Consider the following 18,371-nt stretch of genomic DNA (forward strand, 5'->3'; position numbering starts at 1 on the left):
TCAGGCTTTGTCTTATGATATATTAGGTTTCTTATCTGTGTGAAGATATCTTAGTTGGTAATAAATGAATATTCTTTTTGAGCACCCTAACAAACAAGCTCCATTCATGTCCCTAGATATATCTCCTTGAAGTACTAAAACTGAATCTTATTCTCAGCCCTTGATTATTTGAAGCACTTATCCTTATCTATCTAGTTCATATACTTGTTAGCATTAAATGCATGCTTCAATTACTTTGAGTGAGAACGGTTGACCCTTAGTGTACTGCTCTTCAATGCATCACACCGACCTTTGTTCGTATATGCAAGTGAAACCCTTCTAACATAGTAGGAGAATACCATTATGCTTTATCACATAGGAATCCCTAAATATTTTTGTGAGGACCAATTGTAAGCTAAGGGTAATTGTGGCATCAAGGTTCAGACTGAGGTAACATCTTGGTGGTAGACTTGGGTTAATTTTCTTTAAAGGGAAAAAAAAAGGGGAAAGAAGTGTAAACATCTGGAACTATGAACCATGCTTATCATTTACTTTTTAAGCACTTAATCTATGATGGCATTTTGGCAGGGAAATCATCTTCAGTCAAATAATGGGCTACCTGTATTAACTGGTAATTTACTCTTTAACTGAAGACTAGTTGTAACACCCCGACCCGCGTCCGTCGCCGATTAAAGTTACGAGGCACTACTAAACAAAGCACACATCCGAACAATTTACAAGTACACATAAACAAGTCTCTTAAATCAATCAAATTTTAAATCATAAAGCTAAAATAAACTCTTTATAATTTACTCCATATTTTAAAACGAACATATATGTCGTCACATAAATCATAAGTAAAAATATCAAATAAATCAAAAATCACTTTTTCATAATCGGCACATCATGCGTTTACATTCAATAATTTACATTGACTGAATTTAATAGACTTATCATTATATTTCTATATACAACTTAGTCATTAAAATTCAAATAACAAAACCAATTTACTTAAAACACATATACCCTTCTAGTTTTATTATAACACAAGTCACTATTCAAATAGTAAAACCCAAATACAAAAGTTGAAAATAAACTTGCTAATTCATATGTTTTAGTAAATAACTATTTTCATTCAACTAAATTACATCGCATGCAATTAATATTACATAGTACCGAACTAAAATATATTGTTCCATAATTAGCAATTTATAACAAACTCATCACTAATATATATATAACATGTCCGTATGTAAGTAGGCTTAATACACTAATCATAATTAGTTCATTATGTACATATTAAACACTTATTAACCTATTACAAGATTGTGCATGTGTGTACTCCAAATGGGTCATTTCCGAACATCCATATTTCATTATCACTACAAAACTAATTAAGACATATTCGGTCATTATAACACTCAAACCATAGCATATTTATGTTTTCTTAATATTCTCCAAAACACATACTTATCAATATAAATATGAACACCAAAACTGAATCATATAATCACTTACATTTTCAAATCAAACATAATTTAAATACACCACATGCATATACAATATTTCTAAATACCTAATTATCACATAACATAATCTTAATTCAACTAACATCCAATATTAATCTTATTGTCGAAACACATAACTAAATATCACCTTTTTATTCAACTTATATCACAAGACTTTAATATCTAACATAAACCAAATTTATCACATACATGTCACTTGAATATCTCATTCAAATGCAAGCTCAAATCATGATCAAATGTAGTCAAATTCAAGCATAAAAATTAAACGCATCAAGCACCCATTCAAAAACACATAAAACCCAATTTAAACAAAATGATCATGAACAAGCCATTTTTAAACCAAACCGAACACAAGCATGGAAATTAAACCATTTTCGCATGCCTATTTATATATTATGATCCAAAACTAACCAAAACATAATCAAGCCTATACATGCCATAAGATCGAGTTCAACTTTAACAAAATACTAAAAGAAGTCGATAGTGTGATAGACTATGCTGATGATCCCCGAGCTCGTAACGCGACTGCCAAAATCTATAAAACAGAGGTAAACAAAAACACACACAGTAAACTATTAAAGCTTAGTAAGTCATAAGCAAAAATTCATATATATATATATACTAATACTTATTCCATCATTAAGTTAAAATAAACTAAATATTCTAATATTTTGTACCATATAACACTTTAATAAAAATCACATTGTATTTTCATATAAACAAACCATATGGCCAAATACACATAAATATTTAGCAAAGCCAAATTTTCAACAAATCATTATGCCAAAACATGCTTATATTCAAATGGTTAACTCATACTCTATATTTCATTTGAAACTATTATCAATTTAAAATAATCAACTTACCTTAACACTAATTAAGCAAATGACTAACACATACCTGAATAATTTAGCTTTCTTAACACATTTATTTGCTTTTACTATTTCTCACATAAGATTTATAGAACATAGAACCTTGTATAAAACACCAGCATAAAGCCTGCTAGGCACAAAGCCCGGTACATTTCACCGGCACAAAGCCTGCTAGACATAAAGTCTGAAGTAATTCACCGACATCAAGTCTGCTAAACATAAAGTCTGAAGTAATTCACCGACATCAAGTCTGCTAGGCATTAAGCCTGAAAATCTTAGATACAAGGATGATCTTTCGTATAATTCTTTATGTTTACATAAGTCTTACTCAATAACCGTATCTCTGTAAGAATTGAATTATATTCAATTCTTCATAGCAAACAAACATTCGAACCACATATGTATAATTTACAACATTAAAATTCAGCTCAAAGAATTTGTAACCTATATTCGAACCACATATGTATGTAAAATTCATACATTAAATTCAGCTCAAAAACTTTGTAACCTATATTTGAACCACATATGTATATAAAATTCATACATTAAATATAGCTCAAGAACTTTAAATATATATATTCGAACCATATGTGCATATATATATAATTCATAATATTATGTTCAGCTCAAAGAACTTATATCATACATTCAAACTTTATATATATGATTCATAACTTTAATTTCAACTCAAGAAATTAAATTTTACGTTCGAACTACTTATCCATGTAAATTCTTCATATCATTGAACTTAAAGCATACTTTAGCTAATATACATGTAATTTATACCATTAATATCAACCTCCCAAAATCAATTTCTATGTTCGGCTATCACATAGAAAAATCATTAAGTTTTATTCAATTTATATTCTTTTAGTTCCAGCTTACTAAATGTATGATAGATATATTTATATAAATTCCAATTTTATAACATTTAAATTGCTATTAGACTTACCTCGGATAGTGAAAAATTGAAATCGGATAATTAATCGACGATTTTGGTTTTTCCCCGATCTAGCTCCGATTTCTTTGGTTCTTGATCTAAACATATTCAAAATGAGCTAGTTTAAATATTATTAACTTCAATTTAATCCAAAAACACATAAATAGAAAATTACAAATTTGCCCCTAACATTTTACATTTTTCACAATTTAGTCCGAATTACACAAAACACAAAACATTCAAATTTTGACTATACTATGGTTGGGCTGAAACTTCATTATACTCATACAAGTCCATGCATTTCATTTATTTCGTATTTTAGTCCCTCAAAAATTTATTTTCACAATTTAGCCCTAAATACTCAAATTCATCAAAAATCCCAAGACAAAACATGTTAATCTAACACATATATTTCATATTTCATCAACTAACATCATAAAACTCAAACATCCATCAATGGCACATTTCAAAATCATCATCAATTCACAAAATTAAAGCATGGATTTTGAAAAACACAAAACAACGATATCAAAAACGTAAAAATTATCAAAAACCGAACAAAGAACTAACCTTAATCAAAATTCAAAATGGCTGAACCATTAGCTTGTTCTTTCCTTTTTCTTTTCTTTTACATTCAGTTAGTAGAAACAAAAAAAAAATGATGATGGCTTTTTAACTTATGTTTGTTTTTTTTATTATAATAACTTTATAATATATTATTTATTATTATAACCTTTATAATTATTATAAAAACTATATAATATATACATAGTGCCGTCAATTCATTAATTCAATGGCAAAATTGCAACATGAAACCTTCATATTAAAAGAACAACCACTATTTGACCTTCTAAAAATAACCACTAAATTTTTATTTTACGCGATTAAGCTCTATTCTCAAATTAAGCACTCAAACAATAAAATTAATTCACGAAACTTTCACATTTATAAATTCACACATAATAAACACAGAAAAAAATATTAAAATATTTTTCGGACTCGGATGTGTGGTCCCGAAACCACTGTTCCAATTTGGGTCAAAATCGGGCTGTTACACTAGTCCAAGTTTGTTTGTTTCTCGTTTATTTTTGTTTTCTTTCTCACATGATTCTAGTATGACTGGTTGACTGATCTTTTTATGATAAGAGAATTTCAGTGGCTGAAAATATGATGCTTTTTCTTTTACATCTTGAAAAGAAAATATGAAATTCCGGCTGTGTGTTTATGATTGATCTGGGTCGGAATGTTTCAGTGTATCAACAGTGCACTGCAATTTCAAGATCTGTGTATGTATGATAACATTCCATTTGGCTGAAGATATAGTATGAGATGGGTGTGTATTATAATACATTCTATTGGAACATCTTATTCTTATGGTTAACGTCCCTTGCAGAGACTGCAGCACTATTCTGTGTTATATGCTTCAAAGAAAAAACTCATTAATATAGTATTTACATTGCCAAGAACAATGGAAGGAAGGATCCAAATTTAACACTATAGAAAGTTAAAATAATTTTATATTTCCACAAATAGTTTTACCATTATTTCTGAATCTTCTAAGCGAGTTTGTGACGCTCATATAGATGATACCCATAGGCCGTCGCATGGACAGTTTTTTAGGGCTGTTCATTAATAAGCATCAACTTAGGTAACTTTTATTTAGGTGGCAGTTTATCTACAAGGAGTTGGGGCATTTCTTCAATATTTTGGAGCAAGGCATCACCTAGAGGGACTGCAGCTACTGAATCTCCTGAAGAAACTCTACATGATGCAGAGAATATGTCATCAACAATCCAACCGAGAGAGGTATCTATACATTTTAAAGCCTTGCACTTGTGTGTGAGAAAGTGTTGATGACTTTGTTTTTCTTTATAGCAGCATATCTTGCTTGTCCTAAATTCACTTCCTTCATGTTTTCCCTTGGTGATCTCAGCCTCCGTCAATCTTAAGACCACTTGAAATGTCAGAGAATGAAGCTACAGAAATAATTATCACCAGAATACTTGTGAAATCCTACTTTGATAAGGTCCGGAAGAACATTCAAGACTTAGTGTCAAAGGCTATAATGCACTTTCTGGTAATACTGTTTCGTTTAACTCTCCTGTTGGTCAAGTTTAAAGTTATTATTCTGACAAATCTAAAATATTTTCCCCCTTTTTATCAGTTCAGGTCAATCATACAAAAGGAAACCTTCATAACACTTTTATACAAATATTGTACCAGTATGTCTCTTTTGGTTGATGGTGCTTTTGAAGTATATCATGTTTCAGTTTTCAACTTGCAGAATAGGTAAATGAAAAAAAAATGTTTATTTGCCTCTCGGTAGTTGTGGTTGACATTATTTTCTTATATGAGCGCTTGAAATAATGTAGTCATGGAGATATTGGTGTTTTAATTGCCCAAAAATTAGATTGCAAATCAATGTATACAAACAGAAAAGGGTAATGATGGAATAATTCTATCATCTGACGTTATTTAATTCAATTAGGAATGTACAAGTGAAAGATGTGCTTTTGCTGTAATAATTAATGCAAAATTCCTGCACTTACATGAATGTTGTTCTCTCTTTCTTCCCCCTTTTCAATGTTACTGTTGTGGAGATGTCTGTATGCATGTTGTTACCGAAGTCTGAACCTTTGGATACACAGAGAGATCCTTTTCGAAGAGCTGTTGCAGGAGCAGGACGAGGTTGTTGCAAGACGAAAGCACGCGAAAGAAGTGTTGCGTGTTTTGAGGCAAGCTGTTAAGGTTTGTAGTTACTTTACTTTGTTTATGTTGAGGGAAGTTTGTTTAACTCTTATGACATCCATCCATATTTCAACTTTTTTACTAGTCGTTCTTTCATATTATGACGTTTGTCTCTTTTGACTGAAACTATTTTTCTGCCTTCTTTAGACGCTAAATGAAGTTCCAACGCAGGACTACAAACTTGGGTATTGATGCTAGTCCCGGATGACCAAATTCTCCCGAATCACCAACGGTAAGAGAAGTTCATCTTGTATGTTGTCATCCAGCAAGCCCAGAGCTCGGAAACTACTCCATCCAGAAGAGCCACCATTGTGTTTCAGCTCCAATGTTGGACTCCGCTACTAGTTGGTAAGAATGCACGTCTCAGTTCCCAGATCCCACTGATTGAATTTGGTGCCTAGCCAGGGGATTAATGCATCTCATAAGTGATAGGCTTGTTCCTAGATTACAGTTTACAGAGCTTCATACGTCCTAGCAGCGAAGTTTGGTTAACTGGATTTGCTATGTCAATATTGTTTTTATGAGAGTGTTTCAATTTTGCCCGTCACTAGTTGCGAGAAGAGAATTTTCATTTCATTTTTCTTTAGGCATCCATGTTCAATCATTTGTATTTGATTAATATTCGAACGTGAGTGAGAAAAAGAAAATTGGGTGCATTCTAAATTTGGGTCCTGTTACATTTCTTTTTGCTCCTGTAATCTATAATTTAGTTGAACGATCACACCTGCTGTAAACAGTCCTAAATTTACTCTTCTGTTCTTTGAAAAGAAAAAGGAAAACAAGTAACCATCAGAATAAATTAACATGGACTGCCAACAACACCTACATCTTATAAGTAAATGGGTCAATATATGATAAAATAAAATTCGTCATCTCAATTAATTAAAAAAATTTTCATTTAATTCCATCGAATTTTTATTTTGGCTTAAAAAAAATTGACTGAGTGTGGGTGTTTAAATGAAGTATATATCTTTAGGTGAAAGTATCCCACTAGTCCCTACACTATGAAAAGAGGAGCAAACAGCAGAGCATTTAAGTCATTATATTTTTTAAATGTAAGCAAATTGGTAAAATTATTAACGTTTGTACTGGAAACTATCCAAAGGGATGACAAGATAAATGCCTTTTTTTGGTTTATTATGGAAATTTAAAATTAAATGATAATGACTAAACTGCAAACAGGGTAAACGTTGGGGGTAGCCCAAAGAAATTAAACCATTGTTTTTAAATCAGCTAGTTCGCACGTTTCTTCTCCTCCACTGTGATTTTATTTTCCTGTAAATACCAAAGCCCCTCAACAGTCAAACTCCTAAGTAGTTAATGAAGGTGGTTTTCAGCTCATCTACTTCACCCACTATTTTATTTTTTTCATTTATAGATAATCAATCCTTCCCTTTTTCTCTTTTTGAATCCCATCTGTTTCTGCCTAACCGAACTGCTAAAGATTCCCCTTTTCGTTATCGTGCGCTCTATTTATATCCCTTAGATCTCTTTCTTTGGTACTCACACAAGTTTCAAGTTTCTCCTCTACGTAATCCATGGAAGCCTGCTTCTTCGATACTCTCAAGGCTCAACCTTTCTGGGTTATTTTCCTTTTCACTTTGGGTTCTTTATCACTCTTGAAGTTTTCATTTGTTTTTCTGAAATGGGTCTGGATCAATTTTCTTAGACCTGGTAAGAATCTCAAAAAATATGGTTCCTGGGGTCTTGTTACTGGACCAACTGATGGTATCGGCAAAGGATTTGCCTTTCAGCTGGCTAGGAAAGGCCTTAATCTTGTCTTGGTGGGCCGTAATCCTGATAAACTGAAAGACGTTTCCGATTCAATCTTGGCCAAGTATGCCAAGATTCAGATCAGGACAGTTGTTGTGGACTTCACTGGCGATCTTGATGAAGGCGTGAAGAAGATAAAAGAAACTATTGAAGGACTGGATGTGGGGGTTTTGATTAACAATGTTGGGATTTCATATCCTTATGCCAGGTACTTCCACGAGGTTGATGAGGAGCTGTTGGTGAATTTGATTAAGGTTAATGTTGAAGGTACCACAAAGGTAACTCAAGCTGTTTTGCCTGGGATGGTGAAGAGAAAGAAAGGCGCAATTGTGAACATTGGGTCTGGTGCTGCCATTGTCATCCCTTCTGATCCACTTTATGCTGTTTATGCTGCTACTAAGGCGTAAGTGTTTTGATACTTGCAAAGCTAATTGGGTTTTGATTTCTAGCTTTTAGCATCTAAAGTTGATCTTTCTCTCGGATTGTTTCAGGTATATTGATCAATTCTCTAGGTGCCTTTATGTTGAATACAAGAACAGTGGGATTGATGTTCAGTGTCAGGTAATGTTTGCTAATATATGCCTATGATTTACTGCTTTGATTCCAGGGGTTCTAAATGCTAGACTAAGGCTTTTTTTCATGGAACTTGAACATCTTTTATCCTTATGCCGTTGCTGGATTTGTCTAAATAGCTTGGCTACGTTTTTTTTACTATTTCGAAATCTGATTACAGGAAGTGTTCCACCACCTTATTTGTTAGATTGAGTAATCAATAATTGAAGGATGACTACAGAAATACCATTATATGTAAATTACAGTTCAATATTCTACCTACAAACAACCTGATTTGCCAACATATAGTGATTCTGAGATAAAGTTTTCTACAAGTAATCTGTATAGGCCGTTTGTCCTGCTAAGTTATCAGAAATTAGCTACATACAATTATCTTGTTTTCTTGTTTCTAAAGGCGTCTTATTTTATCTACTTCACCTGAAATGTTGACAAATTTGATTTGCTTATTGAACTTACTATGCTCAATAAATTATGCTATTTAAGAACCCTGGAATATTAAATTGTTTATATTAGCTAATTTCTTTTGGGGGGGAAAGAAACAGTTACTGTTTTGGACCCATCAACTCTTTCAGTCACTTTTACTCTCTTAGTATAACATGTTATTACGAGTGTATTAAGCAAGTTTGCTTGCAGTATAAGATGGTGAATAAGAAAGCTGATTGAACAACGTTTTTTTCTATCTCTTAGTATAACTGGATTTGCAATTAGAAGAGATTAACATAGACTGCCAACAACACCTACATCGTATAAGTATATTGACGTGTGCAATTTTGTCTATGAATATAATTTGTTTTTCTGTTGGACGTGTACAAGATAAAAATTGAACTTCTATGAATTTGATGTATTTAGGTTGGTTGACAAAAGCTATAGCTTACAGAAGGTTGTACCTTAATGGCCAATAATCTGTGTAACTTAATATTGCGAGCAGCTAGACTCTATTCATTGACATTCTCTGATCAATCAATGGGTTTCTTAATGCAGGTTCCATTGTATGTGGCAACAAAAATGGCATCAATCAAAAGATCATCTTTCTTTGTTCCATCAACAGACGGATATGCTCGTGCAGCAATGCGGTGGATAGGCTATGAACCTCGTTGCACGCCCTACTGGCCCCATTCCATCCTCTGGGGCTTGGCTTATTCACTGCCAGAGAGTGTGGTTGATGCATGGCGTTTGCGCTTCTGTCTTGGCATTCGGAAGAGGGGGCAAATGAAAGATTCTAGGAAGAAGGAATGAAAACACATTGTTGAGTCTGTTCTATTTTCTGTTCATGGAGTTCAATATTTTGCTTGGATGAATGAGATCCACAACCCTTTATAAATTTGTTTTCAAGCATTGCAATTGCATTGTGACACTTCCATTATGTATTAGGATGCTTAGGGAAGGACAAGGATGAAAGTATACAAATATATGAACCCTTTTCCTGCATGATTTGCTTTTACAAGTTTAAAGTGTGTTATTGCGTTTATACAAAAGATGCCAAAGTATGTCAGGTCTTAAACATGCAACCTCGGTAAAGTTGACAATCTCAAAGGACAACCTATACACCCCCAAAAGAAAGCAATCATAAAATGAAATAATAATATGATTACAGTTCGACTAGAAATACCTGTGTAATTTGGTGTCTCTGTTTGGGCTGGTTTAAATGAGGTCTTAAGTAACAATAGGCTGCTGTTTTCATTTCCTCTAAAAACCTTGATCGAAATACCCACTCCAGTAACCCTTGGGAGCTCTAGCAGATTTTGCTCATAAAACAGGTAGTATATTTAATTTGGTATAAATCTTTTTTCATGGATAGCTTAACTTAACCGTAATGATTAAAAAATTGAAAGGGGACATCGGTTAAAAATGAATGGAAGGGCATTTGAGGTGGTCTTGTTTAAATTGGCTTTTGTTTTAAGTTTTTACTTCTTGATATTCATGCAATCATTAAACGACACTAGGCATACTAAGACTCAGACTCAAATTAGAAAATAGAGATATGAAGTATCTAGGAATACTTTAGGTGCAAGTAACGTCTTTCCTAAGTCGAGTAGGGTATCTAAGATTTCCAGGACTCTTAAGGTCTATAAATACGATCTTTATTTTATGAGAAATCTCTCATTGAATATTTTGCTGTTAAGTCTCTGCTCTGAACTAAGTTCGTAGCAATCAGGGTAAGTCTCTATCTTGTTGGGTTTGATTGTCCAAAAAGTTAGGTTCGCTTACATGTGTGAATTCTGTAAGTTTTGTTTGTGTAAGTAATTTGTGTGTTTGTGTATGTTGCGAATCAACCGGACCATCTATCAGCAAGGATAAAGGTAAAGTTAAACTTGTTTAATTCTCAATTTTTAGTGAGTGATCTGGGATTCGTCATAATTATGTTAACTGTCATGTTTCTCAGTGTGAGTAGTTAAGAAATTACTTTAAGTATGCTAGACTGTTATGATTTTCAAGTTCTGCGGTGTAATTTGTAAACCTATGAATAGTTCCAGCATTTAATTGGAAATGGAGTTTTTGCCTTTGAATATCCTCAATTGTAGTATGGCTTGAAATGAAGAGAAAGCTCAGTCGATGCTAAATCGATTCATAACTCTAAAAGCGGAGGAAAAAAAGAAGCCCAAAGAATGTCGCCCTTTCCTTGCCTTTGAGTGTCATGACCTCGTTAAGGCTAACAAATGGTGTCAACAAATCATGTGAAAGATCAACCGCAAGGTCACCGAGATTCAGAATAAAGGCCTCGGGGAACATCGACTCTGTGACCTTAACGACAAGATCAATAAGCTTATACGATAGAAAGTCACATTTGGAACGACGTATCTTTGAACACGACAGCCTTACACCTAACACACCCCTAAAATGATGGATTTAGAAGGGAACACAGTGCATGTTTCGAACCCTAACAGACGTGGCCCTGCATATCAGTATTTCGAAGCTACAAAAAAGTTGTCGGGAGTTAGGGACTTGTTTTAGAAGCCATCGAAGTTGCAAAAAAGGAGAACTATATATGATATTTATAAAAGTATTGATGCGAGTTATTATGGGTATAAGGATGAAGAGGATGGAGTTTTAGCTAGAGTAGAGGGGCCAACAGAGGCGAAGATGAGGGCTGAAGCCGAAGAGTAGGAGCAAAGAGTGAAGGAGATTAGGAAAGAGGCAAAGAAAGGGGCGAATGTGGTTAGTGTGGGAGTTGCTATGAGAAAGGTTTTTTTAGAGAGAGGAGGATGTGGTAGAGGAGGAGAAGAGGGAGAGGGAGGAGAAAGAGAGGAAGGATAAGGAGAGGGAATTTGTTGTGCACGTGCCTTTGCCTGGTGAGAATGATATTGAGAGAATGATTGTAGAAAGGAAAAAGATGAAACTTTTAAGTAAGTATGCGAGTGTAGGGTTGTTGGAGGAGTAGAGTGAATCAATGGACATGTTTAATATCTATAGGTAGAATAGATGTTGGAGAGGAGTGACCAAACAAAAAAAAGTTTGTGAAATCAAGTTGTAAGTGGAAGGGTGTATTGCTGTTGCAATTACCATTATGAGCTTCAATTTAGTTGTTGTCCTGGACTTGGACTTCTATGTTTACTTTTGTTCGAACTCGGTATGGTTTTGGTATTTGAACTCAGTCAAAAAACTTGGGGTTTTTATTTCTATAGTTACTTTTGTTTGAACTTAGTATGGTTTAACTCAGTCAAAAAACTTAGGTTTCTATAGTTGTGTTTGAACTCAGTATGGTTTTGGGGTTTAAACGCACTATGTTTTTGGTATTTAAACTTTTAGGGTTTCTATTGTTATTTTTCTATATCTTAGGAGTTTAAGCTAGAGTGGAAGGGTCAATAAAGGCGAAGATGTGAGAACCTGTATGCGAACCCCTCTGCAAACCACCTATGCGAATGCTTGGTGATAATCTGTCTGCTAACATTGTTATGCGAACACCTCCTATGCAAACCCTAGTGATAATTTGTCTACGAACGTTGTTATGCATACACATATGCAATTAATATAGTAAATATATTTTCATTTCAAGGTTTATCTAATTTTTCACCCGTAACTAAGTGCAATTTTGTAACACCCCTATACTTGGTCTGACAGTATGGACTTAGTACAAGACTATTACATTTGGTGTCAAAGCAGTTTTGGCTAGACACCGTGTAATTTAAGCATTTACCCATAATGTTTTAACTTATTTAACCCAAAAATTATTATTATAAACATCTGGGGTCATTAATGGATGTTCAATTGCATTTGGAAATGATTTAAAAATTATTTTTACTCAAAATAGGGATCAAGTATCAATACTTATACACAAGGTATTGATACCTTTTATCTATACCTCTGCATAATATTGATACCAAAATAATATTTTGGAACTCCAAAAAATTCAAATTTTGATGAAGGTATCGATACCTTAGGCCTAGGTATCGATACCTAGCCTTCAATATCGATACCAATATCAATATTGATACCAAAATAGCATTCTGACTTGCTATTTACACCAATGTAAATATAGGCATTGATACTTGATACTTCGGGAAATTTTTGCTCAAAACCATTTGGAAAATTTTGCCAAAAACCCCTACAAAATTTTGGATTCTTTACAACACTTAAAACCATTTCAAAATGCCTTAAAGCAATTCAAAACAACCCTGAATAAACCAAATTATCACATTATCAAACCACAATCACAAGCATACATATGACCATCAATAATTTATTTCATGTAGAACCAAAATACTTATATTTAAAATACCAAAATAGATAAAGTTTTAAGAGTTTGCATTTTAGTCCCTAGCACTTGGGAACACATTTGGTCTACCTATGTACATGCCATTTTATCTCAAAATATAGTACCTACACTTATTGCCATTAAAAATGTAATGAGATGAGAGGTCTCCTAGCTCGACTCTAGCTTTTCAAGTTTAACTATACTTGTAACAGCTTGTTTTTCAGTTGTATCAGGAACAGTGGTTTCAGGGCCACAAATCCGATGAGTGAGTTTGTAAATAGTGTTTATTAATTTTTTTGAGTTGATTATAGTTTTTTATTGAATTTTGATTTGATAATTTTTGCTAATTGAACTAATAGTTAAGTATAAGTGGTTTGTCCCTAAAGTCGAGTGGTTTTGATAATCATAAGTTTGAAAAATGAGCATCCAAGGAGGAGGTGCAACATTAAATTTAGCACATTGAATTTCCACATACATGCACAAGTTGGGAGGATGAATCTAAAAGATGCATTACACTAGTTCATGAACATGACAGCTTTTAATGCAACATTTATGAAGAATGTAACACCTCAACCCGAGTCCGTCGCTGGATTAGAGTTACGAGACATTACCGATCAAAATCCGACTCAAAATTATTATTATTTTAATTGAATCAAGTAATAGATATTTATTATCACCAAAATTGGTCAACAATTTACTTACAAAATTCGGACCAGATATTAAAACATAAATAGACACAACAATTGCCACTTTTGGACAGCATTGCTACAAGTTTCAGTTAATTTTAACCTTTATTACTCCAATCATTTAATGTTCGCATGACTCAATCAAAGATGTCCTATTTTGGACAGCATAATTACATGCTTTAGATAGCAATAATCCTCCTCCTAACGGCAGCATTTAACAACTAAAATACAATAAGTGTCTTAAATCGGACAACCAATGATTCACATCACAACATTAGCATATTAATTATCTAAATACCATAATTGTGCCCTAATTAAGACAGTCAATGCTTCATAATATAACAGCAGCATATTAATTAGCTAATAACTTGTCTTAAGTTCAACTTTAACTCCCTTATGCAGTACAAATCGAACAACACGTCAATTAACTTCAAATTTTTTTATATATATCGAATGCAATAATGAATAAGCATCAAACTAATTAAAATTTCAAAGTATTGAGTTCAGCAAATTAAATAACACTTACTTATCTATCATAGCTTATAATTTAATCAACTATGCATAAATAAAATCTCCATCTTAATGACATTTAAAACTATATGCATAGGCACCAAAATGGGTCAAAACACAGTAAGCCATTTTCACATGGCTCATATTCACATATCCCAAATTTAAACATATTATCTAGACTATACATGTCATAGGTTCGAGTTTAAAATATATAAAATACCAAAGACGGTCGATAGTGTGATAGACTATGTTGACGATCCCCGAGCTCGTAACGCGACTTCAAAATCTATAAAACAGAGGTGAACAAATACAACACACATTAAGCTATTAAAACTTAGTAAGTCAAGAGCAAAAATTTAAATATATATATACTTATACTTATTCCATCATTAAGTTAAAATAAACTAACATCATTTATATATTTATATATGTATATCAAATGCATATAATCACTTAATTTAGCATATTCGGATCACCAGTACTTAGCCTGCTAGGTTTATAACCTGATTAATATCACAGGCACTTAGCCTGCTAGGCTTATAGCCTGATTCAGATCACCGGCACTTAGCCTGCTAGGTTTATAACCTGATTCATATCACCGGCACTTAGCCTGCTAGGCTTATAGCCTGATTCAGATCACCGGCACTTAGCCTGCTAGGTTTATAACCTGATTCAATTCACCAATTCCAAACTTGATAATTCAATAATTCAACCGAATACATTTATATATATATTTGAGTCTATCATATACATATATAATTACGTACTCATAATCAAAGCATGAATTTATACTTGTATACTCATACATATTCAAATCTAATATATACATCCATAAGTTCATTCTCAAATCCATATAAGGTATCATACATGTATATGCAAACTTGTTCGATCCACATATATATATGCCTTTGATTAAAAAAAAAACAAAAATTGTACATGTATATACCTTAATATATTCGAATCTTTTATAAACTTATATAACATTCATACTTCAAGTAAGATCAAGAATTTAAATATATATATATTACACACATATATATTCGCACATTATATAAACACAACCATAACATTTGAACTTTTAATTGAATCCAAAAATTTATACTTTTATAAACATACCTATTCGAACATCACATATATATGTATAAAATTCACACATCAACTAACATAAATTTTATACTTGTAGTTATAGCTCATTAATTATAAAATAAATATACTTATATATATATATTGATTTGATAACATGAATTTTGCTAACAGACTTACCTCGGATATCGACGAACACGATCGACTATTCGATTACTTTCGTTTTCTCCCGATCTAAATTCGTTTTCTTCGTTTCTTGATCTAAACATAATCAAATTTAACCTTTTTATTCATCAAAACATTCAATTAATTCAAAAAATACATAAATGGGAAAATTACCATTTTGCCCCTAATATTTTACACTTTTTGCAATTTAATCCTTTTTGCATAAAACACAAAATACACAAAATTTGTGTATACCATATCTAGGCCGAATCTTCCTATAGTCCATCTAAGTTCAAACATTTTATTTATTTCACATTCTAGTCCCTAAAAATATTATTTTTGCAATTTAGCCCTAATTACTCAATTTCACCAAAAATTCCAATACAAAATATATTAATCTAAAACATATCTTTCATTTTTCATTATCAAACATCACAAAACACAATTATTCATCAATGTCATAGCTCAAAATATTCATTAAAATCAAAAATTCAAGCATGGGTCAAATAGTATTCGAAGCAACGATCTCAAAAACATAAAAATCATCAAAAACCGAACAAAATCCATACCTTAATCAAAGTTTGAATGTGCCAAATGAAACAAAGCTTTAAACCTTTTTTTTCCTCTCAAATTCGGCTAAAAGGTGAAGAACATGACATATTAATTTGTTATATTAAACATATACTAACCTTATTATTTATTTACTATATTAACCTTTACTAATATATATATAAAACATATATAATAAGGTTACTTTAGTCCTTTGCCACCCACTAACTTACATAGTGGCTAATTGCATAATAAAACCTCTAAATTATAGAAACAACAACAATTAGACACTTCCATATTTAACCATTACATTTTTATTTTACGCGATTTAATCCTTTTATTTAATCAGACACTCAAATGGTGAAATTAAAGCACGAAATTTTCACACTAGTAAATTCACACATAATGATCACAGAAAATAATATAAAAATATTTTTCTAATTCGGATTTGTGGTCCTGAAACCACTGTTCCGATTAGGGTCAAAACCGGGTTGTTACAAAGAATGCATGTCCCATGCATATTCATGTATGGTCAAAGGAGATGAAGGAGTCCCTTGGTGTTCATTCAAAGCATGTGAAGATTTCTTCCATCATAAGAATACATGTACGACAGAGGAGGAAGAACTTGACCTTTCAACCATTACTATACATGAATGTATTCAGTTCAAGCATGAACAACCTTTAATGGTCGAATGTGGCTTTTTAGTTTCTTAGTTCTATAAATAGCTTGAAACATGTCATTGTAAGGTTAGACCTATAACACATATAACCCTTATCCGTTACAGTAACAGGGTTACAAAGTATTATCGAACTTTGCAAAATAAAAATGAACATTTTATAACATTTAATAAACATATCAGAAACCAATAATAAAATACTCACTTTGTCCCTTGTATGAGACCTCGAGGCCTAATATACACCTTAGAAGTGAATCAGGACTAAACCGGATACTTAAGAAATTTTTCACAAAATCTTAAAATTTTCCTAGGTACAAAGGACACACACTTGTGTGGCTCACACGGTCGTGTGGACATTCGATGTGAGACACACGACCATGTCCCAGCTCGTGTCTTTACCCATGTAACTCTCTGGCTTGGGTCACAAGGGCAACCACACGCCCGTGTGATAGGCTGTGTGCAAGGTGCAAGGGCCACACGGCCAAGTTACATGCCTGTGTGCTAGGCCGTGTACAAAAACCTGGGCATTCTATTTTAAAATTTTAAGGTGCAGGGGACACACGGCAGATTATATGCCCACGTGCTAGGCCGTGTGTCACACATGGCTGAGACACACGCCCGTGTTTCTACCCATGTGGATGGAAATAGGCCATTTTAAGGCCACTTTCTCACCCAATCATGTTATCTACCTATGAACAACCAATTTTACTCTCACAAGTCATAACAAAACCTTCAAATCAAGCTAATATCAAGTTCTTATGACTAACTTACCATTACATATAATCAAATATCTTAACTTACCAAATTAATTAATTACAGTTAGGTATATATACTACTAAATTCAATAGTTCAAACCATGCCTCAATAGGTCTTTTAATTATCCATCATTTAAACATATCAAACATACTTCATACATGATTTTTCCATACTCATATAAGTTGGTTTGAAATATAAACAAAGTATAACTCTTAATATTTACACAAAATATTACCATCCTATACATGCCATATAAACCAAAATATACATTGCAAAAACTACCAGATTAAGTTAGATAATATGGCTTGATGTGTTGATCCGATCTCCCGGCTTCTCAAAGATCTAAAAAAAACATTAAACAACACAAGTAAGCTTAATGAAGCTTAGTAAGTTCATTGGTTTTAAACATAAATCTTACCGAACATAATATAACAATACATTAAAATATACCTATCGTACAATAAACCATGCCAATCACAATTTCAATATGAATTCATTTATTTCAGCTCAATATCGATAATAGTTTTGAATCTTCAACCGTAAATTTGATACATCATTTACCAACCATTGACAAATTAAAGAACGTCTTACGGATATGAGTACATCGTATATGGAATCCCGAAGGCTGCTCAGAAGCACATAACTGCTAAACAGAAACCCATAAGGGTTGAACAGAAGTTCATAAGATCTGAATGGAAACCCAAAAAGGTTAAACGAAAACTCATATGAGTTAACTGAAGCTCGTAAGAGCTAAATGGAAAGTAAAAACAAGAGTTCGCAACAAATGCTGAATCTCGGTTTACATGGGTGATTTACTGTCAATTCATCGATTACACAG

The 18,371-nt window shown here is 32.7% G+C and overlaps 2 protein-coding genes, 1 long non-coding RNA gene and 1 pseudogene across 7 annotated transcripts; 3 read left to right on the plus strand and 1 right to left on the minus strand.

Annotated features, from left to right (window-relative positions):
- Window positions 1-2,000: 2,000 nt before the first annotated feature.
- Window positions 2,001-6,008, minus strand: LOC121215544 (uncharacterized). Its single transcript, XR_005911462.1, has 3 exons — window positions 5,870-6,008; window positions 3,333-3,418; window positions 2,001-2,043 (listed from the first exon to the last, which is right to left on the minus strand). It is a non-coding gene; the product is annotated as an uncharacterized lncRNA (long non-coding RNA).
- On the plus strand, window positions 4,493-6,731 carry LOC107949939 (dynamin-related protein 3A). 5 transcript variants are annotated; one of them, XM_041090297.1, is made up of 5 exons: window positions 4,493-5,126; window positions 5,254-5,397; window positions 5,485-5,609; window positions 5,969-6,068; window positions 6,240-6,731. In XM_041090297.1, exons 1-5 carry the CDS (start codon window positions 5,100-5,102, stop codon window positions 6,258-6,260), a joined length of 417 nt encoding a protein of 138 aa, XP_040946231.1. In that variant the 5' UTR covers window positions 4,493-5,099; the 3' UTR covers window positions 6,261-6,731. The 5 variants fall into 5 exon arrangements, 4 of the variants coding, with proteins under 4 accessions (XP_040946231.1, XP_040946229.1, XP_040946228.1 ...); XM_016884696.2 differs by having other exon boundaries at window positions 4,529-5,126; window positions 6,216-6,731; XM_041090295.1 differs by having other exon boundaries at window positions 4,517-5,126; window positions 5,254-5,609.
- Window positions 6,732-7,518: 787 nt separating this feature from the next.
- On the plus strand, window positions 7,519-9,842 carry LOC107950155 (very-long-chain 3-oxoacyl-CoA reductase 1-like). Its single transcript, NM_001327565.1, has 3 exons — window positions 7,519-8,244; window positions 8,333-8,402; window positions 9,396-9,842. The coding sequence occupies exons 1-3, from the start codon at window positions 7,607-7,609 to the stop codon at window positions 9,648-9,650; spliced, it is 963 nt and encodes a 320-aa protein (NP_001314494.1). The 5' UTR covers window positions 7,519-7,606; the 3' UTR covers window positions 9,651-9,842.
- Window positions 9,843-10,937: 1,095 nt separating this feature from the next.
- LOC107950862 (pre-mRNA-splicing factor ISY1 homolog) lies at window positions 10,938-11,977 on the plus strand (annotated as a pseudogene).
- The last annotated feature ends 6,394 nt before the right edge of the window (window positions 11,978-18,371 follow it).

The sequence above is a fragment of the Gossypium hirsutum genome, chromosome D03 (genome assembly GCF_007990345.1).
Source record: "Gossypium hirsutum isolate 1008001.06 chromosome D03, Gossypium_hirsutum_v2.1, whole genome shotgun sequence".
NCBI lineage: Eukaryota > Viridiplantae > Streptophyta > Magnoliopsida > Malvales > Malvaceae > Gossypium > Gossypium hirsutum.

Excerpts from the sequence above, each read along its gene's own strand:
- LOC107950155 (NM_001327565.1), top strand. The coding sequence starts at position 7,607 with ATGGAAGCCTGCTTCTTCGATACTCTCAAGGCTCAACCTTTCTGGGTT. Across the intron at positions 8,245-8,332 it reads GTTTATGCTGCTACTAAGGC|GTATATTGATCAATTCTCTA; the intron begins GTAAGTGTTTTG and ends GGATTGTTTCAG. Across the intron at positions 8,403-9,395 it reads GGATTGATGTTCAGTGTCAG|GTTCCATTGTATGTGGCAAC; the intron begins GTAATGTTTGCT and ends TTCTTAATGCAG.
- LOC107949939 (XM_041090294.1), top strand. The coding sequence starts at position 5,100 with ATGTCATCAACAATCCAACCGAGAGAG. Across the intron at positions 5,610-5,968 it reads GTTTTCAACTTGCAGAATAG|AGAGATCCTTTTCGAAGAGC; the intron begins GTAAATGAAAAA and ends TTGGATACACAG. Across the intron at positions 6,069-6,215 it reads TTTTGAGGCAAGCTGTTAAG|ACGCTAAATGAAGTTCCAAC; the intron begins GTTTGTAGTTAC and ends TGCCTTCTTTAG.